At 43.8% G+C, this 27,928-nt stretch overlaps 1 protein-coding gene across 2 annotated transcripts in view; it reads right to left on the bottom strand.

Moving 5' to 3' along the window:
• Positions 1 to 27,928, bottom strand: part of TENM4 (teneurin transmembrane protein 4) — a 768,234-nt gene that overhangs the window by 139,917 nt on the left and 600,389 nt on the right. For both annotated transcript variants that reach the window (XM_034759079.1, XM_034759080.1), the window contains 3 exons: positions 13,742 to 13,927; positions 7,629 to 7,655; positions 516 to 662 (listed from right to left, as the gene is read on the bottom strand). In XM_034759079.1, the coding sequence (XP_034614970.1) occupies positions 516 to 662; positions 7,629 to 7,655; positions 13,742 to 13,927 (360 nt within the window). The remainder of the gene's footprint in view (positions 1 to 515; positions 663 to 7,628; positions 7,656 to 13,741; positions 13,928 to 27,928) is intronic.

Raw genomic sequence — 27,928 nt, 5'->3', positions numbered from 1 at the left:
GCTGCATTACGCTGAGCTATTATTCTCATGCCTGACTCATTATGTATAGAACTGGAATCAATAAAATGTGGACTGAGAGGGACTGGGTGGTTTGGGGATCAGCTAGTTAAGCCTCTAGGTTGCGGCTTCACATCCATCCCAGGTGAGTAAGGACCCTTGGTGGTAGTCTCCGGAAAGAGGCTGGGTTTCAAACAGACAGGGAAACTCACCCCTCTGTGTCATGGCTCAGGCACAAAGGTGGAGTGGGGTGGAGGGAAGCCTGCACTGCCACTGACTGTGCTGTGCCTATTGTGAGGATAAACAAACCTCAGACCCCTGCACCGAATTAATTCAATTTAAATTAATATAAAATATGGCAGAATTAGTCTGGCAAAGTTCACTCTCCATTCTCCATCAGCTGTCAAGAACAAGGATCTTCTGCACCCTAGAGTCCCCCCAGCTGGCTCTCGGCCTTGCTAAGAGAAGCAGTGTAAGGCTCTGTGAAGCCTGATAAATTGCATGCACTTTCGTCCTACCTCCATCGTTGTCTTTTCCATCGCCGCATGCTGTCTCCATGGAAGTATCACAGCCCGCTCCTCTCCAGCCCAGCTGGCAGACACAGTGCCAGCCATTCATGTCCAGAGTGCATCTGCCATTGCCATTACACAGTCCAGGGCAACCCTCTGCAAGGCAAACAATCACACATTCTAATGCACTGGAAGGTGTTAGGAGGACTAGGGACATAGAAAGACAACCTGGAAACGTGGCTGGGGAACCTCTTAAAACAGCTTTTTTCTTTGCCTTCTACCTATCTCTCCTCTCCCATTTCTAAGGTTTCCTGCTTCTTTTGCCATCCAGAATCAATGGGGACTGTAGAATAAGAGAAGGGCATTACATTCATTGTACTTCAAGCTTTGGTGACTACAACTCATGGCTCCCCACCTCTGCCGCAATGATGGATTTCTGGGGTGGGGATGCAGTCTGCTTTCCTGATTCTCTTGCAACACGTGCAGCAATCCACCCTACACTTTGGGTTGCCTTGCAAGAGCAGGGCTTGGAGTAACCCAAACTCCCTGGCGGGTTAGAGTTCTCAGCACCGCCTGGGAGGCAGTGGGCTCTGGAAGGTACAGCCACGAATCTCAGTCTGGCAAGCTGGCACAGTGACTTGGCTTATCTGTCTGTGAAGAGAGACTACATGATTGTGAATTGTAGTATGAAGAGTTTATCAACATGACTTTGGGATGATTGCATTGTTCCCAAGAGGCAGGGCCATGAGTGAGTTATATAAGTCATCCCATACAAGTACTGGTAGACATTCCTACAACACCGTGCCCTCATGTACTCTGCACAGGTTCCAGAAGCGCCATTTCAATTTGTAAGATCTGTTTTATAGAAATTTAAACACTTTTACTGAAATAATTTTTTCTATCCATCTGCTTTCAAAGGCAGTTGCCTTACTTTGCATGGGTCCAATTGAACAAGCACCAGAGGAAGCCAGGAAAACTCTTTAAAAAGGACCTTTTTATCTTTACACACACACACAGTATGTCACTCCTCTAAAGTAAGAGAGTGAGTGTGTGTGTGTGTGTGTGTGTGTGCGTGTGTGTGTGTTATTATAGGCAGAACTGGCAGCTCTGTCTAATGTCAAGGCTACTTGACATGTCCCATTATATAGCCCTGTCTTCAGCAGCTTGTAACTTTGCCAAACTTTAGACATTTGAGCTGAAATTTTCCATGCCCAATGTCTGTCTCTGACTGATTATTTTTTAAGTTTCAGCTAAAAAGGTTCAGCAATTTCCAAGAACAAGATTAGCAACAAAATATGTTGTTTGCCCACGTTAAAAAAAATCTTACTATAGTCTCATTGACAAACTCTAGTGTCCCCATGCTTTGGAGCACTGACTTGAAATTTGGCAGGGGGTCATCCTGGTGTCAGAGCTGTGGATGTTGCCGTCACCATGAATATCTGCTCAAATTTGTCCAAGTTATAAGGCTCTAACAACCCGCCCCCCCCCCCACATTCTGCACATGCTCAGTAAAGTCCAGCAGCTAAATTTTTCAGAGATTCTGCCTCATTGAGCATGCTCCATCCCCCTCACAGCTGCTATGTGTCAACTGGACTCCACATGCTGCATCCACCCACAGCAACTGAACATGCTCCATCCTAAGGGTGGAGAGGCAGAATAAGAATTTCCCTGCAGAAGGGGAGGGACCAGCGCCAGAGAATTGTGTGTGTGTGTGTGTTAAAAGTGTCATAGAAAACTCTATGGGGAAATTAATAATTCTGTATTCAGTGCAGGGCTTGGATCCTGCACAGTAAACAACAAATGGGCCCACGCACTGGACGACGAGGATAAAAAGAAACAGTGAATAACTGCTCATTCAGTGAGCACAGTCTATCCTGTGCACTGAACGAGGCAGGGGTCCTGAAGAAAAAACGTGATTATGTAATTAAACCTTAATTCTGTCATTTCCTCACTTTTGAGAGCTTGACTTTGCAACCTTAACATTCTTTTAACCATCTTTTGGATGTAATTTCCTACATGTTTATATAGATATAAAACCTATTTTACATCAACTTGAATGGATTTTCATGGCTCCCACTGAACCTTGTTCAGTTGAATCCAAGGAAACCATGACAAGTGGCTTGGAAAGAAGATGGATAGAAAAACTCACCCCAGTAAAGTGTGTGTATGTGTGTGATATACACAATGTCAGTACTCTAACGTATAGTATCTTGGGCCCTTCCAGGGCCAGGAGCAAGTGCTAATGTTCCATTGGGAAGCTGGGAATCTCCCTTTCCCAGTGGGATAAAGCTCCTCTTCCTAACCCTGCCAAACTGTAAGATTTCAGACACTAAGGGTTGCGATGTTTTAACATACCGAAATGGGAGTGGAAGAGTGAATCCTCTCCATCCTGGGACACAGGTCAGGAGGGGAAATTTAGGGGTGAAGGAAGAAACACTTGTCTCTCAGTTTGGCTTAAAAAAACCCAACTCAGGGTTGCCGGGACTCAGAAATCTGGAATGTTGGACTAGCACCCAGAGGAGATGGAGAGGGCAGGCAAGGTGCATAATAAATTCTATTTATTATGTGTCTCTGCAGGGTATGACGTGGCTATGGTCACCACACCATGGATATGATACCCACAGTATTATGCATTCCACAATAGCCCTGCACAGTAAAGAATGCTAAGAAATGACAACACAAGTGAACCTTTCTGGCGGAGGGATAGCTCAGTGGTTTGAGCATTGGCCTGCTAAATAGCAACCTTAGTGTCTGAAATCTTACAGTTTGGCAGGGTTAGGAAGAGGAGCTTTATCCCACTGGGAAAGGGAGATTCCCAGCTTCCCAATGGAACATTAGCACTTGCTCCTGGCCCTGGAAGGGCCCAAGATACTATACGTTAGAGTACTGACATTGTGTATATCACACACATACACATACAACCCAGGGTTGTGAGTTCAATCCTTGAGGGGGCCATTTAGGGATCTGGGGCAAAAATCTGTTTGGGGATTGGTCCTGCTTTGAGCAGGGGGTTGGACTAGATGATCTCCTGAGGTCCCTTCCAACCCTGATATTCTATGATAAAACCTATGTACTAAAACCACAAGATAATCTGGTGTTTGAGAAGCACTTCCGACTATCAACAGTGCTGGAATATACATATGCTATATGCTCCCCTCAGATCCAGGCCACCGTGTTTTGCGTGATCTCTGATGGTTGGTGCTTTTGCCTGCTAGTTTTTATTAACTGAAGTTTGGGCGGGAGAGGGAATTTAAAAAATGAACGGGGATTTAGAAAAAAAAAACATTTAAGAACCTATTTCTGCTGTCCCTAAATCTGTAGAGATCTCACTGGAGTCAATGGGAGCTTTACCTGAGTCGGTAGTGCAAGACTGGGCCCTATGTGGGTTTCTAATTGAAACCTCTTGCAGATGTTGCTATAAAAACTGGTCTTAAGAGAAAAGGGGAGGCAGCTTTGCCCATCCATGGGGACTTCAAGCATACCATGCAAAAAGCAACCTAGACCAGGAGTACACTGGAAAAAAAGAGACTTGTTTCAACTAGACAAAAATGAATGTCATACTATCACAGGGACGTTCACCAGAAGTAGCGAGAGATTACTCTGCCATTTTAAGATTGGTAGCCAAAATAACATCCTGTTAATGATCTGAAAAATTAAGGCCCCCTAATTAGGCTCAATTATAAACTAAGTGTAGTTGGGACTTCCTTGAAGTTAAGCCTCATTGCCATATAAAATTGGGCTTAAGGGATAAGACTTACTCAGGTTTGATCGTCAAGTAGCGCCAGGAGAATTAATTTATTCTCTTCTTTGTCTTTCCCCTATCAAGCTGCAAAAAAGGCACTGATGCACCTCCTGATGTGTCTCACCAGACCTGGTGGAGTTCTGAATCCAGGTGGCTGCAGCTGGATGCAACTCCGAGGAATGCAACCAGTAGTTGCAAACAAGAACAATAACTTTAAAGTTATCTAGAAAAGTTCTGTGTGCTCCAAGGGAAAGCAAAGTATTAACAGATCTTTCCATACAATGGGAACACAGTAAAATGTTTTGAAAACCACTTAACCAATGGGCCAGCAGAGTGATCCTACTAAGAGAGGGATGAAGGAGCCCAAAATCAGACGGTTCCTAGTATATTAAGGCTTAATCTTACTTGTCTCACTCATACTAATCTCACTCACTCACCCATACTAATTGGGCAAGTACGATAAGTAGGATTCGGCAAATGACTGCACCGGGAGCTGTGAATTCAGCACTTCTCAAACTTGGGTGCATAGAGTTATGCATCAAAATAAGTGAACTGATTTTCAGAAGACCTGAACCCTCAACAAAATTCACTGACTTCAAAGGGAGATGTGGATGTGCAGCACCTTTGAATATCAGACCATTTACTTAGGGGCCTTCTTACGGATTTAGGTGATTTTTCGGATCAGAGTTATTCACCAGTAACCAGATCTGAATTATCCTGAGTGATATTATCTGTTCCAGTGTCATTTAGGATATAGGGAAACTCTCTCAAACAAGAAGAAACTTCCAAACAGAATGAACTTTTAAGGGAGACCACTATCAATTTTGAACTTTAGTCTGGAGGGCCCAGTGCCAGTGATAAGATGAACTGATTTCAGTACAGCCCTTTGTTAGTGAAGAGCTTCTTGGTTTTAACCATGTTGAAGTTTGCTCCTGAAATTTGCTCTCCCCCTTTGAAACAAGAGGAGGCCTAGTCTAGAGTCTTGACTGACTCACTGGTTTACATTAAAACAGTAGGAAAGCCAGCAGTCAATCCTATTCAACCTCAATAAGCCAGGACTGCTGGGGAGGGATTTCAACTAGAAACATGTTAATAATTAAGAAAGCCAAAATGGCATGAGAAACGTAATTCTGAAAATTGCACACGGTGCATTTAGCCAAGTAAAAATCATGTACGTTGAAAGATTCAGCTATTGCTAATCCTTCCAAAGGAGGGAATGCAATGTAAATGGCAAGCGAATGGTTTATTCATAATATGTTGCTTAACCCGTTCCTCACTGCAAAAATCAGTAAATACAACATGCCTTTATTCCTAGCAATCAGAATCAGTCAAAAGACTGTCCAGAGCAAGAGGGTATATTTGTAGAAGACATTTTAAAAAATGGGATAGTGCGGGGAGCTACTCATTACCTCAGGTCCCTGAATCTCAAGGAGAGAGGCTCTGCACAGGGCCGGCTCCAGGCACCAGCTTAACAAGCAGGTGCTTGGGGCGGCACGTCCTCACTCCCTCTAGGAGCAAAGGACCTGCCGCTGAACTGCCGCCGCCGATTGCAGCTTTTTTTTTTTTTTCCCCAAATGTCGCCGCCGATCGCGATCGTGGCTTTTTTTTTTTTTTTGCTTGAGGCAGCAGAAATGCTGGAGCCAGCCCTGGCTCTGCAAGACGATTTTTCTTCTTCTGTTACCCCTTGGTTCTTATCTGCTACCCTTTGATCCAATCTTCTCCAGTGCAAATGGAGATGAAAGGAAGAAATCCTGAGAGTTTTTGAAATGCAAAGCACTGACATGTACAACATTAGCAAGAGGTTCTGATCACACCTAGTGCTGACCTATATATTCTTTTAAGAATGCCACCACTGCTACTCCATAAAGAAAGACAAGGAGCCCCGTTCCTTAATTTAACAAAGACCCCCTATTTTTTTTAGTTTAAAGCAAGTCAATAGTGTTTCATTGACCCTTGCAATTAGAGAAAATTAACTGCCACTGAACAGATAGTCAATCTGAAGCCATAGATTCAGGAACAGACACTGCTCATTGGTGCTGCTCTCTCACGAAAGGACTAATCAGTTGTTGAAACCATTGACATTTCCTTATCATTAATATGTGGCTGGCCACTCAGAGACTTTCCCTATTTGTGGTTCTACTTGAACATGCACTTTAATATCAAATGAAGCAGGAAACAGATACCAGGTCATAAATTCATCTGGAGAAGTGCAGCTGTCAGGACCACCATGTTTCTTGTCACACACTTAAAGCCTAAAGACAGACCCTTCATTTTAACCATTCACCGGACCACAATTTTGGCATGTTTGTCCTTCTCCATGAACCTCTAATGGTTGGTTACCATTTCTGATTGCTCACAACCGTATAGGATCTTGAAGTCTAAATTTAGTGGTAGAAAGAGCGTCCCTTGAGCTGTTTTTATTTTTAATGGCAAACTGACTGTTCTGTGTGGTATCAGCAGCCACCTAGAAGGACATTTGTGTCCACCTCAATCACATTTACTGTCCATTTGTTATACTTATCTGGGAAATGTTCGTTGTCTCGGCATCTTATATAGTTATTGCACATTTTGGGACTGCAGTCAATATTTCTAATTAAAAGTCAATTTGGCTGCTACAGCTACAATTTCATAAATTAAATCAGATAATGAATTGCAGCTCTGAGATAGGAACAACTGAGTGTTTTGAATATGGAAATTTGGTGTGAAAAACAATTGCACTGGTTTCCTAACAGTGTCACTCTGTTTTCTTCTGATTGACACCAAGATGAGATCAGAATCAGGCCCCAGACTTGTTTTACCAATACAAATAGGCATGTAGGGCCAGATATTCAGCTGGTGTAAATCAATACAACTCCATTAACTTCAATGGAATTTTACTGATTTACACAACTGGAGGATCTGGCCCAAAGACCATAGCATTTTCATATAAAGAAAAATATCTCCCCTTAAGCACCCCAGGAAGATTTCTCACCTAAAGATCAAAACCTAGAGACTTCATACAGAAAACACACTCACCTGCTTGTTACCATATGGATCATATACATTTAATAAAACAAACGCTGCGTAGCGCACCTGCTGTATTGCAGACATGTTTTTTTTCCTCCTGACTTTGATTACCTGGCTGGGTGGGGTGGGGATGAGAGATGTTGTGGAGGGGAGGGAGAGAGGAAGGGTACACTGATATAATGTTAACATGAGATCACAGCATCTACAAAGGATGACGCTCCAGACACATTTCCTACCGAAATGACCGGAACGTTCACCCTTCCAGGTATTAACGAAAGATTTGTGACAATGAGTAAAAGATGCAACCTCAAGACAGTGCATATTTTTAAAAAAAACACAAAGACAACAGGAAAAAAGAGGAAGGAAGACCATACCTTTCACTACCTTATCCAGATAGTGAGCTTGGGAGATAAAAGACAGGACATTTAAGGTAGGATTGAATAAGTGCAGTACAGCTTACTATGAGATTGTGCAGGTGCAAAGAAAGGCACAGGAAAGTTTGCTATGATATTAAAAGAAAAAACTTTTATTGTGGGGAGAGGAGAAGGAAGGAAAGGGTGGAACAAAACTATTCTCAATCAAAGAACTGAGGAAGGCTGTGTTCAATCATCCATTTAGTCTGGTTGCAGGGATTCAATAAGCTCAGCAAGAGAAACAGGAAGGTAAAAATAAATGGCAGAACATTGTAAGGTTCTGATCGCTTGCAACAACCCACCTCTGCGATAGGAAAAACAGTGTCTTTCCAAAATTCTTCCACCTTGCCTAACAGTATCACATTTTCTTAACAAAGATGCCTTGTTCCCCTGTGGCCCTATTGGAATTGGAAAGTCTTTTACTTTTGGATCTCCTTAACGATAACATATTGCATTTATACAGCCCAAGATTTTCACTTGCTTTCGAAAATTAAACTAACTTCACAACAGCTCTGCAAGGAAGGTAAGTGTTAATACACCCAATGTAAGGAGAGATAAAGTGAAGTACAGAGAGGTTGTGGAGGCATACAGGGCAGTCATGTGCCCAATTCTCATTGCAAGTCAACAGGAGTAGAGTGCCTTTGAAAACTGCTACCTAATCAGTCTGCCCAAGTTCACACAAGAAGTCAGTGGCAGAACAGAACACAGAAATCATGACTTGCAGCTCTCTGCTCTAGCCAGTAGACCACACTCCTTCTCTTAACATCAGTTGATCTCTGTTAACAAAGATGCTTGGGGGAATTTTCTGCTTTTCTCTCTTTTGCTCCCTCCCTCAAACCCTTTGCTCCCACAACTGTTGTTAAATAAGAGCTGTTAAATGTTATTTCTCCAGTTCCAGCACTATTCCTAAGCTCCCTGTGATCTTGCTCTCAGAGGAGTCCTTGCACCCTAAGGGGGAGTGTCTTATTTCAGATCGGTTCATGGAGACCACCCAAGTAGAGGGTCACAAACCTTAAGCAGGATTTCTCCCCCTCCCCCCTTTGAATCTAGAATCCTGTAAGTCTAATGGGTTAGTGGAAGCACAAGCCCACTTTTGTAAGAGAGCTAAGAGGGCCTTAATTCCCAGAGTTAGACACCAATGGACTGAGGTTCACAAATCACGCCTACAGGATTGAATACATGCAGCACAGCTTTGCTTACAAGCCCGGATAGCTGCAGAAGTCCAGGAATGGGCGATTCTGGTTTAAAAATTCAGAGCGGCCCAACATACAAAACCTTGGCCAAAGTTTTGCCTCACAGCTGAAATTTTCAGATGTGAAAATGTTTACAGGGGAAAAAAATGGAGGGAGTAGCCAGGCCAGCTAGACCAATTATTTGCAGATGTTACCTTTTAACTTAGATGGCTTGAAGAACAATGCAGCCTCATACGAGAATATCCCGTATGTGGCCCCAAACTTATGCCACACTAGTAGATTCAGACATAAATATTTCACCCTGAACTTATGTTGTTCCCATGCACATGTCAGTGGATCAGCTGTGGGCACTCCTTTGGAAAGGTGCAAAGGGACTCTGTACAACGGGCATGTAGAATGAGCTTAGGAAAGGAGCAATGGGTGCTCTAAATGTGGCCTGCTCCTGTTCTGCCTTTCACCCGAGTAAATTGGGTACAGCGTCAACAAAGTCACTGGAGTTAAAGTGGTCTAACATAAATGTAAGTGAGAGGGCAGCATGCAGCCCTTATGTGCTTAGCAAGTGGAGATAACATGAGTTTATGCCATAGTGATACTGACAAAGGCCGTGTCAGCCCTTGAAGCTGACCCGTGTTTGGTATCCAATGTCAATTACAATTCCCCGCCTCATCCAGGGCCAACCTGTGTTTAAAGCTGATGCAGAAAGCGTTGGAACGAGGCATCAAACACACCTGTGCAGTGGGTGCTGACCATGGCTTGATCCTCTCCATGGAAAACACCACACTGTGTTCAGTCGTGAGACTGGTTGTCAAACGCAGCTCAGTTTCTACGGCAGATAGGGCCAAACACTCTAGCATGCTCAGACATCTGAACACCTAGAGTTCTGGTCTGACGGTAGCTTAGAACTTTTACCCCATAGAGAACAGAATCCTGGCTTAATGTGTCTTGTTTGGAGTCCAGCTGCTCAAGTAGAAACTGAGAGGCACTGATTACAGCCCAGACTATTCAGAGTGTGTGTGATTATTTATGCAAAGGCATTGATGAAAGCCTATCCCAAAGGATAGATTTCTAAAAATCAGGAGTTTCTCTAAGTAAGACAAAACAAGGCCTGATTGTCTCATAAGCAACAGCCCATGTTGGGAGGGATAACGTCTGTTTGTCTGTCTAGATACGCGTTGTGGCACCCATCACCATAAAATCTCACTGCTATGGAGGGATCAGGCAGCATTCAGGTGGTCAGACCTGAATTACAGAGGGCAGCATGCGCTCCTCTTCCCTCCCACACTGGCTTATCTCTGCTGGCTGGTACAGAGAAGGGACCATCTCCCCGACAGCTGTGGAGAATCTAGAGCTGACTGTGGCACTACAGTCTTGCGTTCAGAGCCCACAAGGACTGTGTCTATACCGAACTCCAGTATAGGGGTGGCAACTGGGTGGGAGACTCCTTGTGCCTGCTCCTCCACGTAGGGTGACCAGATAGCAAGTGTGAAAAATCGGGACAGGGAGTGTGTGTGTGGGGGGGTTTAATAGGAGCCTATATAAGAAAAAGACCCCAAAATCAGGACTGTCCCTATAAAATTGGGACATCTGGTCACCCTACATGTGCATCTAGGAAGGGTAGTACATAATCTGCACCAAAGCCTCCAGGATCATGTACTTGTAAACAGCGTCACAGAGGAATTCACAAAGAGGATGAAATTTGAGTCCCCTGTGTAAAGTCCAAGTTGCCAGGTAGAACCTTTCCCTTGCATCACAGAGGCAGGATGCAGAGCAATCATAACACTCAGGTACTATAGCCAATGGGTGTGGTTCATTATACCTATTATGCAAAGTTTGTGGCTAGGCTCCCATGGATCCATGCAATTTCTGGACTCACCACCAACAACCTGGTCACACCATGTAGTCCACTCATGGATCATCCCTAATCAATCTATGGAGTGGCCCAATGCAAAGCCAAGCTACAATTTGGCCCTTTGGAGGCAGGGGGAGGGATTTCACCTTTAAACTCAGCTTCTCCTAGAAAGCCCAGTGGTCTCTGTGGGTGGCAGATGAGTGGTGGAGCCTAATAAAACAAAATTAAATTGTTGCTACTTTACTTGGGCCAAAGGAAATGTTTTAACGTAGTGGAGACTCCACCAAGTGAGGGCTGCATTGTGTATGTTCCTTAGTTCCTGTTTTAAGAATTCAGAATAAATAAATTAAGTAATCCTGCAGGATTTAAAGATCCCTGCAGTTATATAATCAACTTTATGTTCCACCCTCTTGCCTGAATGAAGGAAGGTTGCTGAATTAGGATGACGAACACAAGCTTCTGCATCAATTTCCTGGTTGGGAATTAACTGAGGTTACGCTAATGAAATCTCAGAACGTGAGCAATCAAGCTACTATACTTGGTAACGTAACTCTTTGTATGAGCAAACAAAATTAATCCACTGGGATCACAGTTCCCTGGTAGCATGAGAAAGTGCTTCCTATTCCTTCCTTCCCAGTAAACGAGAAAATAAAAGGAATTCTTACTCTCATATGTGCTCAACAGGAAATGGAAGGAGAAACTTCCTTTACTTGTATCATCCATTTCTACCACTGTTACCTGCACACATGGCAATATTATTAAAGAATTACTTCAGCAATGGGGTTTAATGCTTCTCATTGCTAATGCAGGCTGGGCAACGACACAGACATATAAGGGATTACTGTCAACAGAACATGTTGCCATGCAGGGAAATTAAACAAGGACAAGGGGAATGCTTACCACACACTTAATGTAATTCCAAGTCAATGTCCTTTCATCTGTGCCAATATTACTAGCTTATTACTCCTTCACACGCCATTCAGTTTCCTTGGATATTTATGACTTTGTCAGATCTCCTTTATATTATACAATTACCAATGAATATTCGTAGGAAATATGGTTTACAGCTTCAGAGGCATGAGTGTATGTACAAATTTGTTGTTAAACCACAGTGTCTGGAGGGTAGGCGGGGGGAAGGAAACTGAATTACTTCTGCACTCAAAATAAGGGATGGTTCCTAAAGCCCAGACAGCACTGCAATGGGAATGTAGTACTGTATGAACGTATAGTGGGTGCCATTAAAATCTCGATGCTTGCTGCATTGCGGTGTTTGCCTTTGCCATGATAATGTAGACTCCCTATTCTAAGAATGAGGAGTGCTGCAAACAATATGGTCACTTTAATTAGTGTGAAAGGTAAAACCCGTTTGAAAGCAATCTTGGTATGTCAGCTGCAGATTGAAATATCACACACATTCTCTGTATCACTACGAAGAAATTTGTATTTTGTTTTTGAATCAGCATTAATAGAATGAGATCCATTGTATGAACTGGGTACTTTTGTATATGAATACAGCCCAAATCAAATTGTCCTCTGGATTTAGGACATTTCCCTAAATGTAAGTATTTTCCCCAAAGATAATAATCCATCACCTCAAAGTCTTCAGTTTGGTGAACCGAGTGCTGTAAATAGAACCATGAAACAATATTACACAACCATGGTTCCCCAATTAACACATGATTGCTTTCCTTTCAGTTTAAAGTCATTTGTGAGAGGGATTTTCACCCATTGTTAATGGGAAGAGCTGAAAGCTGTTAGGCACGTGGAAGAAAAACAGACTGTAATTTCTAAGGAGTCGTGGGGAGTTTTTGAGTGCCAGACATTTTTCATTAGGGATGTTTGTGAAGACCATAATGTGGTAGAGGGACATTAGCCAGAACTGAGCCACAAACATGGTTTGTTGCATGATCCTATTGCTGGAATTAAAGTATTCGTGATTATGCTTCAGTTACTGACTATCTTTGCATGTGTGAATGGTGCCCAGGCTGATAACTTGGATGCTTAGCTATGTTGACAAATGAATTTAAAAATAACTGATAAAAAATAGAGGGCCAAATTCTGCACTTAGTGACACTAGTATAAATCTGGAGTGACTCCTTGGGCGTCAGCTGAGCTACGCCAGATCCACTCTGGTGTCACTGAGACCCATTAGTGAATTCTAAGTGTAGGCTGGATACTACTAATGTTAGTGCTCGTGTGACTTGGACAGGTTGTGTAGGCAACTCCACTGAACTGGGATCAAATGGGCGACGTTGTGATATTCAGAGAGAAGAAAAGGCAAGGTGCAGCAGGGAATCAACTTAACTCAGATGAAGAGGCAGCGTAAATCTGAACCACATTATTAATGAGCACACAGATGTCTTAAGGCAGGGACAGTGCCACTTTCTATAATGTTAAGCACATTGATGGCACCTTATAAATAATAATGATCTGTGCACCACAAGTTCAGAGCTTAAGGTAATGCCAGGTGCATTAGATGTATGAAGATGGTGAGAAAGAAAAGTGAGATGACTAGAGAGATAGTGAGGCAGAGAGAGAATTAGCAAGACAGCTTTGAAAATCAGAGAAACATTTTCTGAATATAATTCTCCGTGTCACTGATAAATTGTGCAAATAATGGAGTGAGTCAGGGTAACAGAAACTTAAAACAGGCTGCATGTTTCTGAATAAGCAGATATCACAGTACAGAGGAGTCTTGGAGGCCAATGAAAAGACCTTTTACAAGAGTCAGAAGTGGGGCATTTTCCGAAGCCTCTAGGTAAGGTTTGATAGCTTGTGTCTGAGAGATCAAACACTATATATGTATATTTCACCTCTGATAGCAAAAATATATATATCTAACCAGGTCATCACCAAATGAAAGGACATTTTGTCTTGTTCCCACATGAAAATGTATGATGTCAGAACTTGAAATCCAAGAACAAAGGTGCTCATGCTACACTAAGTCACATAGATTCAATTCAGCATGCTTCTTTTCTCCCCCATCCTCTTCCTGCTCCTCAATTATTCTTTAAAAAGTATTTTCCCCCTACCAATAGTGCAGTGCTCTCCGTTCCAGCCCGGGCTGCATTCACATTTGCCATCCCGACATGTCCCGTGCTCATTACAGCGTGGGTGACACGCCCGCTGATCACAGGCTGCGCCCATCCATCCCTCCTCGCAGCGGCAGGTGCCTCCGACACAGAGGCCGTGTCCTCCGCAATCCGCTGCACAAATCTCTGTGGGAGAGGAGAAAAGAGAGGGGGCAGGGTGCGGGGGGAGAAATCCAGAATGTTATTGTTAACAAAGCAGCCACACTTCACTACCTCGCCTGACGGGGAATGAAAGGAATTCCTGCTGCTCATAACACTAATCCTTTCTGACAATAAGAATCTAATAAGTAGATTAGAAAAAAGAGACGGACATGGATTGCAGAGGTCTGCTGCGATTGATCCTCCTCTTTGCTTTCGAATTCTATCGCACTCCACAAGCTTTTGTGCTGACCACATCCAAAGGGGAAGGCTCTTCCAACAGACGGAATAAAAGTCAAATTTAATTAAAAACTGGTTAAGTGTGAAAACAATGCACCGATAAATCACTGATGATAAAGTTAAGTGCAGGCAAAGTCTATTTGCAGCTTGTTAGTCCATGATTCTGGGGCTGTGATTCATGAAATCACCTCTTTTATTTTTGGTTAATATTAATAAAGAACATTTTTATGTAGGTTTTCTCTGTGGGGGAAGCCAGGAGTCGGTTTTACCACTCCCTCATTAAAAGTCCCCTTCCAGGCATTGAGGGGCCTATATTCTTATCTGATGAGATTTATGGTCTGCTGCTTGTGGGGCTGCTAGGAGTCCTCAACGTTCCCTGATGTCACTGGAAGCTGAGGATGCTCAATGCCTTTGCACTCGTCTCCTGGCAGGATCAGCCCCTGCAGGCCTTATCTGTAGACGTATTAGGTGTCCACAGCAATCATAGACTCTGGTGAGACTTGGGGTGCTTGGCATCTCTGAAAATCTAGCCCTAAAATCCTAAAACCTGGCCCCTTTCACCCACATCTTATTTTATTATTGGTCTGGGGAAAAAGGGCTGGAGGGGGCCAGACATCCATGACACAGACGGTAAGTGCCTATTTCTGCTATTATCATTGGAGATTGGCTCACAGGAAAACAATCAAACAAACCCCAAAGTGGCATTACGCAGCAGATGAAATTAAATGCATCCATTGCTGCTTCACCAGACTCTGGAATGGTCAACTGACTTCTTACCTTCAATCTGTGTAACACAAACCTAATGACATTCTCCCCGTTTCAAGGCACATGTGAGTTCAAATACCTCGACTTCTTCTCAGACTAACGACTCCCTCTACTCCCTGGCAGTTCTGTACAGTACATATGAATGGGGCTGAATCTGCCCAGCAGTTCAGTATTTAACACCCGCTTAGCTGCTGTCCATTTCAAGGGACACGACTCTCTCTGCTATAATCCTCACGGGGTGGAGAGGAAGGAGGGCATAGGGAGAGGGGACAGGAACATTTTTCCTTTCAGTGCGTCCGTGCAGAGCTGGGCAGAATTCTAGCCAAGTACTCGACAGGTAGGGCAGTGGCTAATGCACCAGTTAGCATGCCACAGCTGAGAGGGGAAGGATCAGCTTGCTCAGGGTGTTACGAGGCCCCCGCAGCCCTAGGAATGTATGCTGCTAGCAGGCACTAGGAACCGTGCATGACACTCTCATGTTAAGGTGCAGTAAGGTGCACTACAGAGCACATTTCCCTCCCATTGCCCGCGCCATCCTGTTCTGTCCCACCAGGGTGGCTAAGGAGCCCAGGATGGCTTCAATCTCTCCCCTTCTGTGTGCCTCAGTATATTAGGGGCAGGATCTAGCCCTAGACGTTTGTGGGTGAGGAAGGGGTTGGTATTATACGAGCCATTTGCTTCAGGTCACTGACTGCACATAAAACATTCAGGACTACTCAGCCTGCATTAACATCACACCTGACTGAAATTCAGCCTTATATAAGCTTGCCTTAGTCTTTTTCTAATTAATATTGCCAGTGACAGGGATCTTCAGACATACAGAGACGTTGAGGCACTTCTGCTATGCTTGGTGGGGCCACTGTGTTCATTTTGATTTGGAGAGGGAGATTTGGCGTGTCCATAAAGCCAGCCAGCAGGGGCTTTACGACCTTACAATTAAATGGACCCTTTCCTTCAAGGCACTCAAAGCTCTTTACAGAGAGTAATTACTGTAAGAAATAATAATACTTAGCCCTTGTAGAACACACCTCATTCTCAAAAGGCCTTACAAACTTTCCAGCTGTTTGCCACACACTACAATGTATGTGTTTGTAATCGTTTCATAAGAACATAAGTATATAAGAACGGCCATACTGGGTCAGACCAATGGTCCATCTAGCCCACTATCCTGTCTTCTGACAGCGGCCAGTGCTGGCCAGATGCTTCAGAGGGAATGAAAAGAGCAGAGCAATTTATCGAGTGATCCACCTAGGATTGGCAATTTTGGTTGGATGTATTCCTGGAAGTTTGTCACATGACGTAATTTTTAATTAAACATTAATCTTTAATTCCAGGCCAATCCTGGAGAGTTGGCAACCCTAGATCCACCCCTTCTCCTCCAGCCAATTCCCTTCATTTCAGTCAGTCACAGCTCCTTGAGCTCTTTCTGCTGAATCATACAGACTTCAATTTCTAATAATGTACTTTGACTACAATTTTCAGAAGCACCGAAGTGACTCATGACCTTAAGTGTCATTTTCAAAAGTGACTTAGGGCCAGATTTTCAAAAGTATTTAGGAGCCTAACGATGCAGGTAGGTGGTTAGTGGTGCTTAGGTGCTTTTGAAAAGCCCACCAGGAGCCTATCTGTATCTTTAGGTGCCTAAATACCTTTAAAATCTGGCCCTCAGGAGTCAATGGAACACAGGCTCCAAAGTGCCAAAAGCCCAGATTTTTAAAGGTTTGTAGGTTCCTGAGTCACTTATGTGTTTTTGAAAGTTTTACCCTTTGCGTCTGGAATTACCAAATTGATTCTCTCAACTCCCATGTGGAATTGTGAGTATTGTCACGTCACTGTACACACTGGGAAAATGAGGCACAGACCAGTTAAGTGGCGCACTTCAGATCAGCGGGATAGCTGGGAACAGAACCCGGCAATCCTTATTTCCTGCCCCCTGCTCTCAACAGCAGATAACACAGCAACGGAACTAGGCCTATTGGGATATCATGTGATTGCACTGGATGTTCAAATTAACTAATGTCGGAGTCAAGCTGAGCACCTGCACTGGAAAAAGTTGGCTCTCCTTGGCTGACCTGTGAGATGATAAAGTCTGGGAGAAAATAAAGTAAACAATTTATGTCAAAGAGCCCTCAACCAGAGGAGGAGAAATGCCGTGAGACTGAAGAAGTTCCAGACTTTTTGCATTTAAGTCCAGGATAAGAAGGCAATGTTACATGAGCCTCTGGTGCTTTTCCCCATGGCTTAGCGAAGGAGTTGCTCCAGTCCTAGGTTGAAATGACTCATCTGATTATGAAAATTCCCCCTGGGCTCTACCCTACAAGGGGCTGAGCACACTTTACTGCCACTGATGTCCTAGGGATGGATGGCCTAGTGGATAGGGTCTGGGACAAGGTCTCAGGAGGTTCAATTCCTGGCTTGGCAACAGATGATGGGCATGCTGCTTTCTTCCTCTGTACCTAGGGTTGCCAGGTGCCCAGTTTTCAACCAGAACCCCTGGTGGCTCCAGTCAGCACTGCCGACCGGGCCGTTGAAAGTCTGGTTGGAGCTGCTGCAGGGCTAAGGCAGGCTAGTCCCTACCTGTCCTGGCACCGTGCTGCACCTGGGAAGTGGCCAGCAGGTCTGGCTCCTGGGCGGGGAGGAACAGGGCTCTGTGCGCTGTCCCTGCCACAAGCACCGGCTCCACACTCCCATTAGCCGGGAACCGCAGCCAATGTGAGCTGGGATGGGGGCGGTGCTGCGGGTGAGAGCAGAGTGCGGAACCGCCTGGTCCCCCCAGCCTCACCCCAGAGCCCGGACCCCCAGCCAGAGCTCTGACCCCCCCTGCACCCTAACACCTTGTCCCAGCCCAGAGCCCCTCCCACACCCTGAACCCCTCATCTCCAGCCCCACCTCAGAGCCCGCACCCCAACCCAGAACCTGTACCCCCTCCTGTACCCCAACCCTCTGCCTCAACCCACAGCCCCCTCCTGCACTCCAAATTCCTCGGTCCCACCCCCCAGCCTGGAGCACCCTCCTGCACCCCAAACCCTTCATCCCTGGCCCCACCCCAGAGCCTGCACCCCCATTCCAGAGCCCGTACCCCCTCCCATGCCCCAACCCCCTGCCTCAACCTGCAGCCCCCTCCCACATTCCGAAATGAAAGTGGGGACAAAAGGAGGCTATTATGAATCCATCTTTAGAAACTGATAAGAGTTATTTAAAGGTGTGAAACTAGGGTAAAGGTGTGACACTACAAAAAGGGTGAATTCAGATAAATGTTAGGAAAAAGCTCCCAAAGGTGAATCTCTGTGGACTAAGTCTTCTATGAAAAGGAGAGGAAGCCCCATTGCTTGGGACATTTAAATCTCAACTGGAACATCCACTAGCACTGTAGAGAACAACTCTGCAGTGGCAGGGGCATGCACTAGATGATCTGAAACAGTGGTTCTGAATCTTTTCTACACCTTCTCCACATAAGAATCCCTCCAATCTAGCTGGGATCTAGTCAGAGCAAGGACAGGGTGGTTGTGACCATCAGGTGGAGAACCCATGATCTAATAGACCTTCTCCATCTCTAGTGTAAAAAAGCCAAATCCACAATGGAATTTTTCTAGGTGAGAATTTAGCCCTAGATATCTAGGATTCTAGTCCCAAAGAGCCCTAAATAAAGAATCTCAGCTGACAATCTATATCAATACCTGTGGGAAAAAAAGATACTTCAGACAGTCTCATTAATGTGTAATTTAATGATTCTTGACAAGGAGAGCCAGGCATTCACCAACCTAAATCTTCCATTTAACAGCCAGTTTAAAAATAGCTGTGAACTGTACGATTTAAATAGCCGTACAGCACACAGCTTGCCACACACATCAACTAGCCCTTTATAACCTGGTCTTCTTGTGCTCACAGGTGTCTAATAGATGATTAAAAGCCGGAGTAGCTTTTATTTTTATGGTGGGACTCTGAGACATGATCAAAGGGGATCGGAGATTAAGTTTTCTTTTAAATACAGGTCTTTGCAGGCAACTTGAATCGGGCAAGGTTGATTTACTGAAGAGGGCAGGTGAATTGTTACCTTATCATTTGGACCGAGCGATAGGATTTGCCATCTCCATTTTTAATTGGAGCCACATTTTTTTTTAAAGTTTCCCAATTCTGTTGTTAAAATTAGAGTGTGATTAGCTAACATGTGAGCCGTGTGAGTGAATCAGTAGAAGAAAAGCGTTTAATTCTCCTGTTACCGTATCCACAGGCTCTGGCCAGCTGCATTATGCTGCTCCTGCCTATTTAAGCTTAGCTAGAACACTCCGCTTGGGTATAAAAGCCCTGCCTGTTAACAAATATTTTCACACCAGCTGTCCCCAAAAGGTGGCTAAATATTTCCTTTCATCTTTAATCTCTTTTACTGTTTGTACAAATAGCTTAGCCATTCCGTAGCCTATTTCTAGGTGCATTGTATATTCCCACATCCTTGCCATACTGTTTTTCTTTCTTTGCTGTCACGATGCCTGCAGCCCCTTGCAGGAATTCAAATGAGCTTGTGTCCTATATTGGGGTTTCACAAACTGCAGGCCAATTTCTGAGCTTGAATGGGGCTCCCATTGGCTCCAATAGGAGCAAACAGTCCATGCATGTCGGAGAGAAAAATCTGACTCGCCTCCACCTGTACCCCAGGAATGTCCTTATGTCCCTTCCCTATGGAACAGAATAACAGAACAAAAACAAGGTGGCGGCTGGCTTCCAAGGCCTGGCTCAGTGCTGGGTAGAAAGGAAAGAACTGGGGAATACACTCCAAACCTCTACAACAGCAGGGGGAATCAAGAAATGGAAAATCTAGAGCTTCAGACAATTCTCCAACTGACCAGTGTGGGGCATGTAGGTTGCTAACACTACACCTTGCTCCCCACCCTAAGTATTATCTAGACCAGTGGTTCTTAACCTTTACTGCAGCCTGCACCTTTTTGGCTCTCAAAATAGGTTCTCGCACCCCTTATCAAAAATCAAAATATGTTCTCGCACCCCTTAAACCTAGATATTTTTGTTTGTATATTACAGTAATCGTTAAAAATGCATAATGTTAATAAATACATAGGTTTGATGAAACAAAGTAGTCGTACTTACGTGCCTGTGCTTAATTTGTGTTTTCAATGATTTACCTTCTAAAAAAAACTGGCCTATCTCGCACACCCAGGGGGTGCGTGCACCCCAGGTTAAGAACCACTTATCTAGACCATCCCTGACAGGTGCTTGTCCAACCTGCTCTTTAAAATCTCCAATGATGGAGATTCCACAACCTCCCTAGGCAATTTATTCCAGTGCTTAACTACCCTGACAATTATGAAGTTTTTCCTAATATCCAACCTAAACTGCCCTTTCTGCAATTTAAGCCCACTGCTTCTTGTCCTATCCTCAGAGGTTAAAGAAAACATTTTTTCTCCCTCCTCCTTGTAACAACCTTTTATGTACTTGACAAGTGTTATCATGTCCCCTCTCAACCTTATCTTCTCCAGATTAAACAGAACCAATTTTTTCAGTCTTCCCTCAGAGGTCATGTTTTCTAGACCTTTAATCATTTTGTTGCTCTTCTCTGGACTTGCTCCAATTTGTCCACATCTTTCCCGAAATGTGGTGCCCAAAACTGGACACAATTCTCCAATTGAGGCCTAATCAGCGAGAAGTACAGAGGAAGAATTACTTCTCGTGTCTTGCTTACAACATGCCTGCACATCTCAGAATGATGTTTGCTTTATTTGCTACATGGTTACACTGTTAACTCATATTTAACTTGTGATCCAATATGACCCCCAGATCCCTTTCCGCAGTACTCCTTCCTAGGTAATCATTTCCCATTTCGTATGTGTGAAACTGATTGTTCTTTCCTACATGGAGTACTTTGCATTTGTCCTTATTGAATTTCATCCTATTTTCTTCAGACCATTTCTCCAGTTTGTCCAAATCATTTTGAATTTTAATTTTATCCTCCAAAGCACTTGTAAACCCTCCCAGCTTGGTATCATCCGCAAACTTTATAAGTGTACTCTCTATGCCATTATCTAAATCATTGATGAAGATATTGAACAGAACCAGACCCAGAACTGATCCCTGTGGGACCCCACTCGACATGCCCTTCCAAGCTTGACTGTGAACCACTGATAACTACTCTCTGGGAACAGTTTTCCAACCATTTATACACCCACTTTAGGTTGCATTTCCCTAATTTGTTTATAAGAAGGTCATGCAACTTTAGGGGACTGAGTTTATTAATTTTACATTGTGGGGGCATTTGGTGATTTCTGTGACCACTCAGAACCTTTTGAATGGGTTTTGGGGTAGACTATATCCAAGGAGCTATCGAGTGCATTAATGGGGTGTGAGAAGGGGTCGTGCAGTCCTGTGGTTCAGCTATGATTACTCCTGGAGGCTCCCAGGCACTACACAAGTGTATCAGCTACACCGCCCTGGAGGAGGATCCAACCTCTCTTTGACCAGCTCTGGTTTTCACTGAGGTGAGGGGAGCGGGGAGAAGAGGGAGTTTTGACCCTGTCCTCACCTCATTCCAATGGGATTCTGGCTATTTCTTGTGCAGGGTGCCAGGACGAGAGTGCACGATTCTTGTATCCACCTCCATTTATGCACATCCTCATAGAAGCTGACCACAATGTTTCCCTTAGAAAGTAAATAGCTTGGTTCCCTGCCTATGATGCACCAGAAGAAAGAAAACCCCATCATGCACCTAGCTACGTGCGGAATGCTTCCTTGGTGGACTCCTTAACGTCAGAATGACTCCTTTTAGTTGATATTACATACGCAATAGCCTCCATCACAGCATACGGTATAATCCTGTGTTTCAATACATTACAGAATCAGGTGGGGGGGGCAAGGAATCATGATGCCAATTTTTGCTTAATTTGTCACAAATCGGTTTCTACATGTTTAAAAAAAAATAAGTGCCTAATATGGACATGGCAGAATTTTAAACATTTCCAGCATAGTGAGGAGCAGTACAGATGAAGAAAAAAATGTTTAGTATTCATGTGAAGCAGAATCAGAGATTTAGCCACTTCTGACTTACCTGCTAAATCCTTTAATAAGTATGGATTTAGTGCTAAAATATAAGATCAGGTGAAATTGCCCAGAGCTTCTTGAAAACTGGGGCAGTTCCACTGACCTTCAACATATTAATAGAAAATTTAATAATTAAAACCTGTCTTAACTGGGATTTTTTGGTTTCAAGTTGGCTAATCTCAGGCAATTTCCAGCGCTGTATAGATTTTTCCAGAAATAAAGCATGGAGGGGAGATAGTGCACGGTACTAAAAGTTACGCTTGGTGAAGGGAGCAGCGCTGTATAAACAGCCTGTGTTCATTTTCCAGAGCCAGGAATGGAATAAGGTAGGAGTGGGATGTAACAGGGTGGGGGTGGGGGAACAGAGGGAATCAGGCTTCGTAATTAACATTATTTGGACATCAATGCAATATCCAAGGTGTTCCTTTGTGTCAAGAAACTCCCATGATTTGATTGTGACCTATAGTGAAAGCAGGATTTTGGAAGGCACAGAGCTAATTAGCCTTTTGAACAGTGCTACCTTTTAACTAATTTAAAAAGGAATTCAAAAACCCTTCGAACTATGTTGCAAAGCAAAATCCAGTAGAAGAACTTTAGAAGCCCTTTCCTTGCCGTTGAATTACCAAATTTCTAATTAAAGCCTTTAAAAAGCACTCCACCCTACTAATTACTGGATAACGGTTACGTGATTTATGTTAATATCATTAATTGAAGGTCACATGACTTTTTGATTAGCGCTGATGTATTACAATACATTCAGCGTTCTTGGCTATGGTCCTAAAAGAGGGTCCCACACCCCCTGCATTCCCTTGCTTACCACAGCATTAGTCTGAATCAGCCTGCACTCAGCTTGAACTGACAGGAGAGAATGTGCGGTGTGATATGAAGCAAGGACCATTGGTAAGCACAATCTGCACTATTGCAGGTCATCTGAAGCATTGTCTCTTACAAACAACATACTAACACACTGCTTGCGCTTCTGTAGCACTTTCCATCTGAGGATCTCTGAGCACTTTTCGCATTTCAATTAACTAAACCTCACAGCATACCTGAGGCCACACAGGCTTATTTCTGTCTATTTTACAGATGGAGAAACTGAGGCACATTAAGGTTACGTGACTTGCTCAGGGTCACACAAGAAAACTATGGTAGAGCCATTTGTAGGACCCACAGCTCCTGGCTCCCACTCCTGACTTTAACCCCAAGACCATCTTACTGTCCTTCACAGAAGGAAAGCTGCCCTTGGGATTAAGGTGCTGAAATGTGACTCAGGAGATCTGGGTTCAACTCTAGGTTCTTCCATAGACTTTCTATGTGACGTTGGACAAGTCACTTCATCTCTCTGTGCCTCATTTCTCCATCTGCCCAATGGGTTGGGGGTGAGGTGAGGATAGTAATTCCTTTAACTGCTTACAGAGATTAGAAACTCTTTGGTGCAGGGATGGACGGTCTCTTACTGAGCGGACAGGCAGCACGTAGCATGATGGAACCCTGCTTGCGCCTCTAGGTACGGTACTACAGTAATACAAACAATGATCATCATTCCCCATGATGAGAAAAGATAGTAGACTTAATGGTTGAATGCTGTAAGCCAGTCTAGTGAATTCTATGCAACTATATAACATGCAGTACTAACAACTGAGACATCAGGATGGTCATAAAAACAAATCACATTTCCAAGAGCAATTTCAACATGCTGTCTGTATGCTCCCAACTCCTGTCTGAAAAGCGATAGCCATGTCAGATGACATTCCTTTAAACAGCAAGTCAAAATTTAGTTTATCAACCTCTAACTTCTGCAACATTTATAAGATTCTCTATCCCCTAATTTCATCCTCAAGGGCTGACCACCACACTGTCTAAAGATTCTCCCATATGACTGATTTACTTCTGCCCCATTGTCAATCTTTTCTAAATGTATTATTCTGAACATTATTTTAAACGATCACTTACTGTCGGATAGCAGGGCATGAAATGCCACGTCTCTGAGGATTTTATTCCTGGGGTTAACATTCGTTAAATAAAAATAAATATCCCAACCTGCAGGATTATGTTTGAGCCTTTGATGTTTAATTGGATTTTAGCCTTTTCTGGGATGTGAGTTAAAAGCTTCCCAGAGCAGGAACAAGTCTTACTGCATAAATGAGGCTCCTAACAGGGATTCTTTTCTGGGCTAAATTTAATTTCCTCTCCCTGTCCACAAGCATAAGACAACTTTGATAGCAGTAAAGCATTTTGCTCACTCTTTCTGTCATTAATAAGAATTACATTTTGCTCCCTTCCAAATTTCAATGCAATTCAGTTTTGTTTCGTAAATAAAAATGAACAAACTATGCTCGGATGCAATCCCTAGAATCCACTGTAATTTCATTGCTCAGATTTCAGTATTGTCGTGTGATCAGGCACAACTTAGTTTGCGAGCATATTTTTTGCAGGTAAGCTTCTTCTCTGCAATTTGGAACTTTTATTATTATTTTTACTATCATTCTTTTTGCTTTGTTAAATAAATACATACTGCAAATTTAGCTTTGGTGAACGGTGCCGGATTGATACACCTACAGACTAGATCCTTGAGTCCTTTATTTACCCACACAGCTAGTATAGACCACCAGCAGCACTGAAAGCTTCCCCTCTCCCTTCCCCCATGCTGCTAATATTCCTCAGTCCTGACCTAGAAAAATCACCTTTATGGGAAAAGGGAGTACTACATTCTCCAAGGCCCGTTCAAATGCTGACCTCTCTGCTAATGCTGCTAAAAGGATACCAATTAGTGCCAACTTTGATGGTGGTTTTTACAGCGTGGACATCAATCTACTAGTAACCGGTCAGTGCACACTATAATTGCTTCAAACTGATCACGAAACAGTAGTTAGATAGGTTTCAGAGTAGCAGCCGTGTTAGTCTGTATCCGCAAAAAGAACAGGAGTACTTGTGGCACCTTAGAGACTAACAAATTTATNACTCCCATGGATGCCTATGGACATTGCATAGAAGTTTGGGAACTTTATTGTTAACGTCAGGCACAGGTGCAGAATCAGTCAGTCAACGAGGAGAATACACCGCACTGCCGGTAAAGGCAGGGAAGCAAGCGTTCTGCTTAAGAGACAATATGTTACTATGGAGATTGCAGTAGGGCTTGATAAGATGTCATACAGCTTTAAAGGAAGCAAAAAGTAAGAACTGGAAGACTCGGGTTTGATAACAGGGTATGGTACACTGGACACCGGGGTATCAGTGACTGAAAATCATTACTATCTAACTACTAAAAAGAACAGGAGTACTTGTGGCACCTTAGAGACTAACAAATTTATTAGAGCATAAGCTTAAGAAGTGGGCTGTAGTCCACGAAAGCTTATGCTCTAATAAATTTGTTAGTCTCTAAGGTGCCACAAGTACTCCTGTTCTTTTTAGTAGTTAGATAGTAATGATTTTCAGTCACTGATACCCCGGTGTCCAGTGTACCATACCCTGTTATCAAACCCGAGTCTTCCAGTTCTTACTTTTTGCTTCCTTTAAAGCTGTATGACATCTTATCAAGCCCTACTGCAATCTCCATAGTAACATATTGTCTCTTAAGCAGAACGCTTGCTTCCCTGGCTTTACCGGCAGTGCGGTGTATTCTCCTCGTTGACTGACTGATTCTGCACCTGTGCCTGACGTTAACAATAAAGTTCCCAAACTTCTATGCAATGTCCATAGGCATCCATGGGAGTTCCCCCAGTACAGGAAGAAAAGTATTCTCCCTGCTGAAAAACTAATCAGATTTAAAGTATATTTTCATACAGTCATTTGTTTTCTGATTAATAAAAATGTGCTTATTCAACAAGCTCTAAGTGCACACACAACATGAAATAATAGTGTATCTATACAGTATTAACCTACATGGAGTTTTAACCAAAGAATTTTATCCAGAGATTTTGAAGGCCAGAAGGGACTGTTCTGGTCATCTAGTCTGACCTCCTGCATAACACAGGCCTAGAGAATCCTGCCTAGTGATTCATGCATTAAAGCCAACAATCTGCAACCCAGCTCCACCCCCACCGGGTGCCTGACATCTCAACAGCAGGACTGGTTGGAAATTCTCCAATGGAAGGGTTGTCTGTCACAAAGCGCCATTCATGGAACTTAAAATGTGTTTGTGAGACAGTTTGATTTTGATGACGTTACAATGGTACGCAGGGTAGGCTGCCAAGGAGCTGGGAGGGTAAGCTGGTGGGAAACCAGACTGATGGAAAGCCGAGAGCCTAGAAGCCCTGGGAACCCTGGCTCTCAAGCTACCAGGCTCCTCTACAGCTTGCCTGGCAGCAGAGCAGAGCAAGGTCCCAGTGCTTCCAGGCCCCTCGCTCATCTTCTGCCTGCCAGGCAGTCTGAAGGACAGCCAGATGCCTGGAAGCTATGGCTCTCAGCTCCTCCACAGCTTGTCAAGAGGTATGAGGCAGAGCCGCAGCAGGGGAGAGAGGGCAAATCCATCGCATTAGAAAGGTAAGACTAGTGATATTAAAATCTGAGTTGTGTGCTTTCATTTGTAGAACAAAAAAATGTTAATTATTATTAAGGTTTTTTTTTATATAGTGCTTTTATCCAAAGCGCTTTACAATAGTTAGCTAACGGTACAAACAATATTTGGAAAGATCATTAAGTGGTCCGCCAAAACCCTCAGCAATTTTCAAGTGAGCCGTGCAAACAAAAGTTTGAGAACCACTGATCTAGGCTATCTACCGCTTGATGTCTAATTTCCCTTTGCTGAGTAAAGTGAGTGAGGTGTTGGAGGCAGGTGACCAGCCATCCTGATATTATCGGGACCGTCCTGATATTTGGGTCTGTTTTATATAGGCAACAATTCCCCCTCTCCCAGTCCTGGTTTTGTCACACTTGCTCTCTGATCACCCCAACTGGAGAAGAACTGTCTCAAACTGCTCTTGGACCCATCCCAATTGGATCTGAGAACAGGGTAGATCGCAGAGATAGTGCTAGCTGCATACACATACTCAGTCTGCCAGACGTCTCAGCAGCTCCCTAGATAAGAGAGAGTATCGAGCAATAGAGGTCAAATCTGACTCCTGACACAAAGTCACTGGTGGGTGCAGAGTGGACTTTCAGTTGTAAGCAAGTGACCTATTTGAGTTTTAAAAGGCAGGAAAATCTCCTGCCTTTTTGAGAACCTCTCAGGCTGCAGGGTAAGGGCCAATTATGACCGTGCAATACTGGGGACAGAGGGTGCAGGAAGCCCTATGTTTCTTCTCCTCTGAAGAGCACTCACAAAGGGCACAGCCACAATTTGGTTGACCTTTTCATGGTTATAGCCAGATCCGCTGGTCCCTGTGATGCACAAGATTCACCTTTCCCAGAGCAGCTCTGCCTCGGCAGTGGCATAAGTTAGCCTCAGCTTGGGGGAGGTAGTGCCAATCAGAGCCAAATATAACTTGGCTGAGCTGAACCTGCTTTGTTCCCTAAGATGGAGATTTTGCGTCTATGCAGATAGTTAAACAGGGAGGTTCAGAGCTACACGAATCAGCATGTCTTGATTACAAGGGCCTAATTCTGAAATCCTGACTGCTGCAAAACACCCACTGAAAGCAATGGGAGTAAGGGCCTCAGGGTAGGCTTGCAGTACTGGTTCTGCATCAGAACAGACTCGGACGGTATCTTTCAGGGTCCATCTCTGAAGCCCTTTTGCCAAGCAAAGTCCTGTTGCCTTTGATGAAAGTTTTACAGGCAGGAGGGCTGCAAGAGTAGTGAGATGAACAAGTTACAAGTTGAAGGGGGATCATTTAAAGCGGTTTCTGAAACGAACGGAAGTTTATCAATTTCAGGGGCTATAACTCAGGATTTTGTTCTTTTGCTTTATCCAATGTATCTTGGAGCCAAGAAGAGGGGGAAACGGCAAACCAGTGCCCTCCTGGGCACAGCACTAACAGCTCTGCACCACAGTGATGTGTA

This window comes from Trachemys scripta, chromosome 1, assembly GCF_013100865.1.
Source record: "Trachemys scripta elegans isolate TJP31775 chromosome 1, CAS_Tse_1.0, whole genome shotgun sequence".
Taxonomy (NCBI): domain Eukaryota; kingdom Metazoa; phylum Chordata; order Testudines; family Emydidae; genus Trachemys; species Trachemys scripta.
This window is presented reverse-complemented; position numbering and strand designations above follow the sequence as displayed.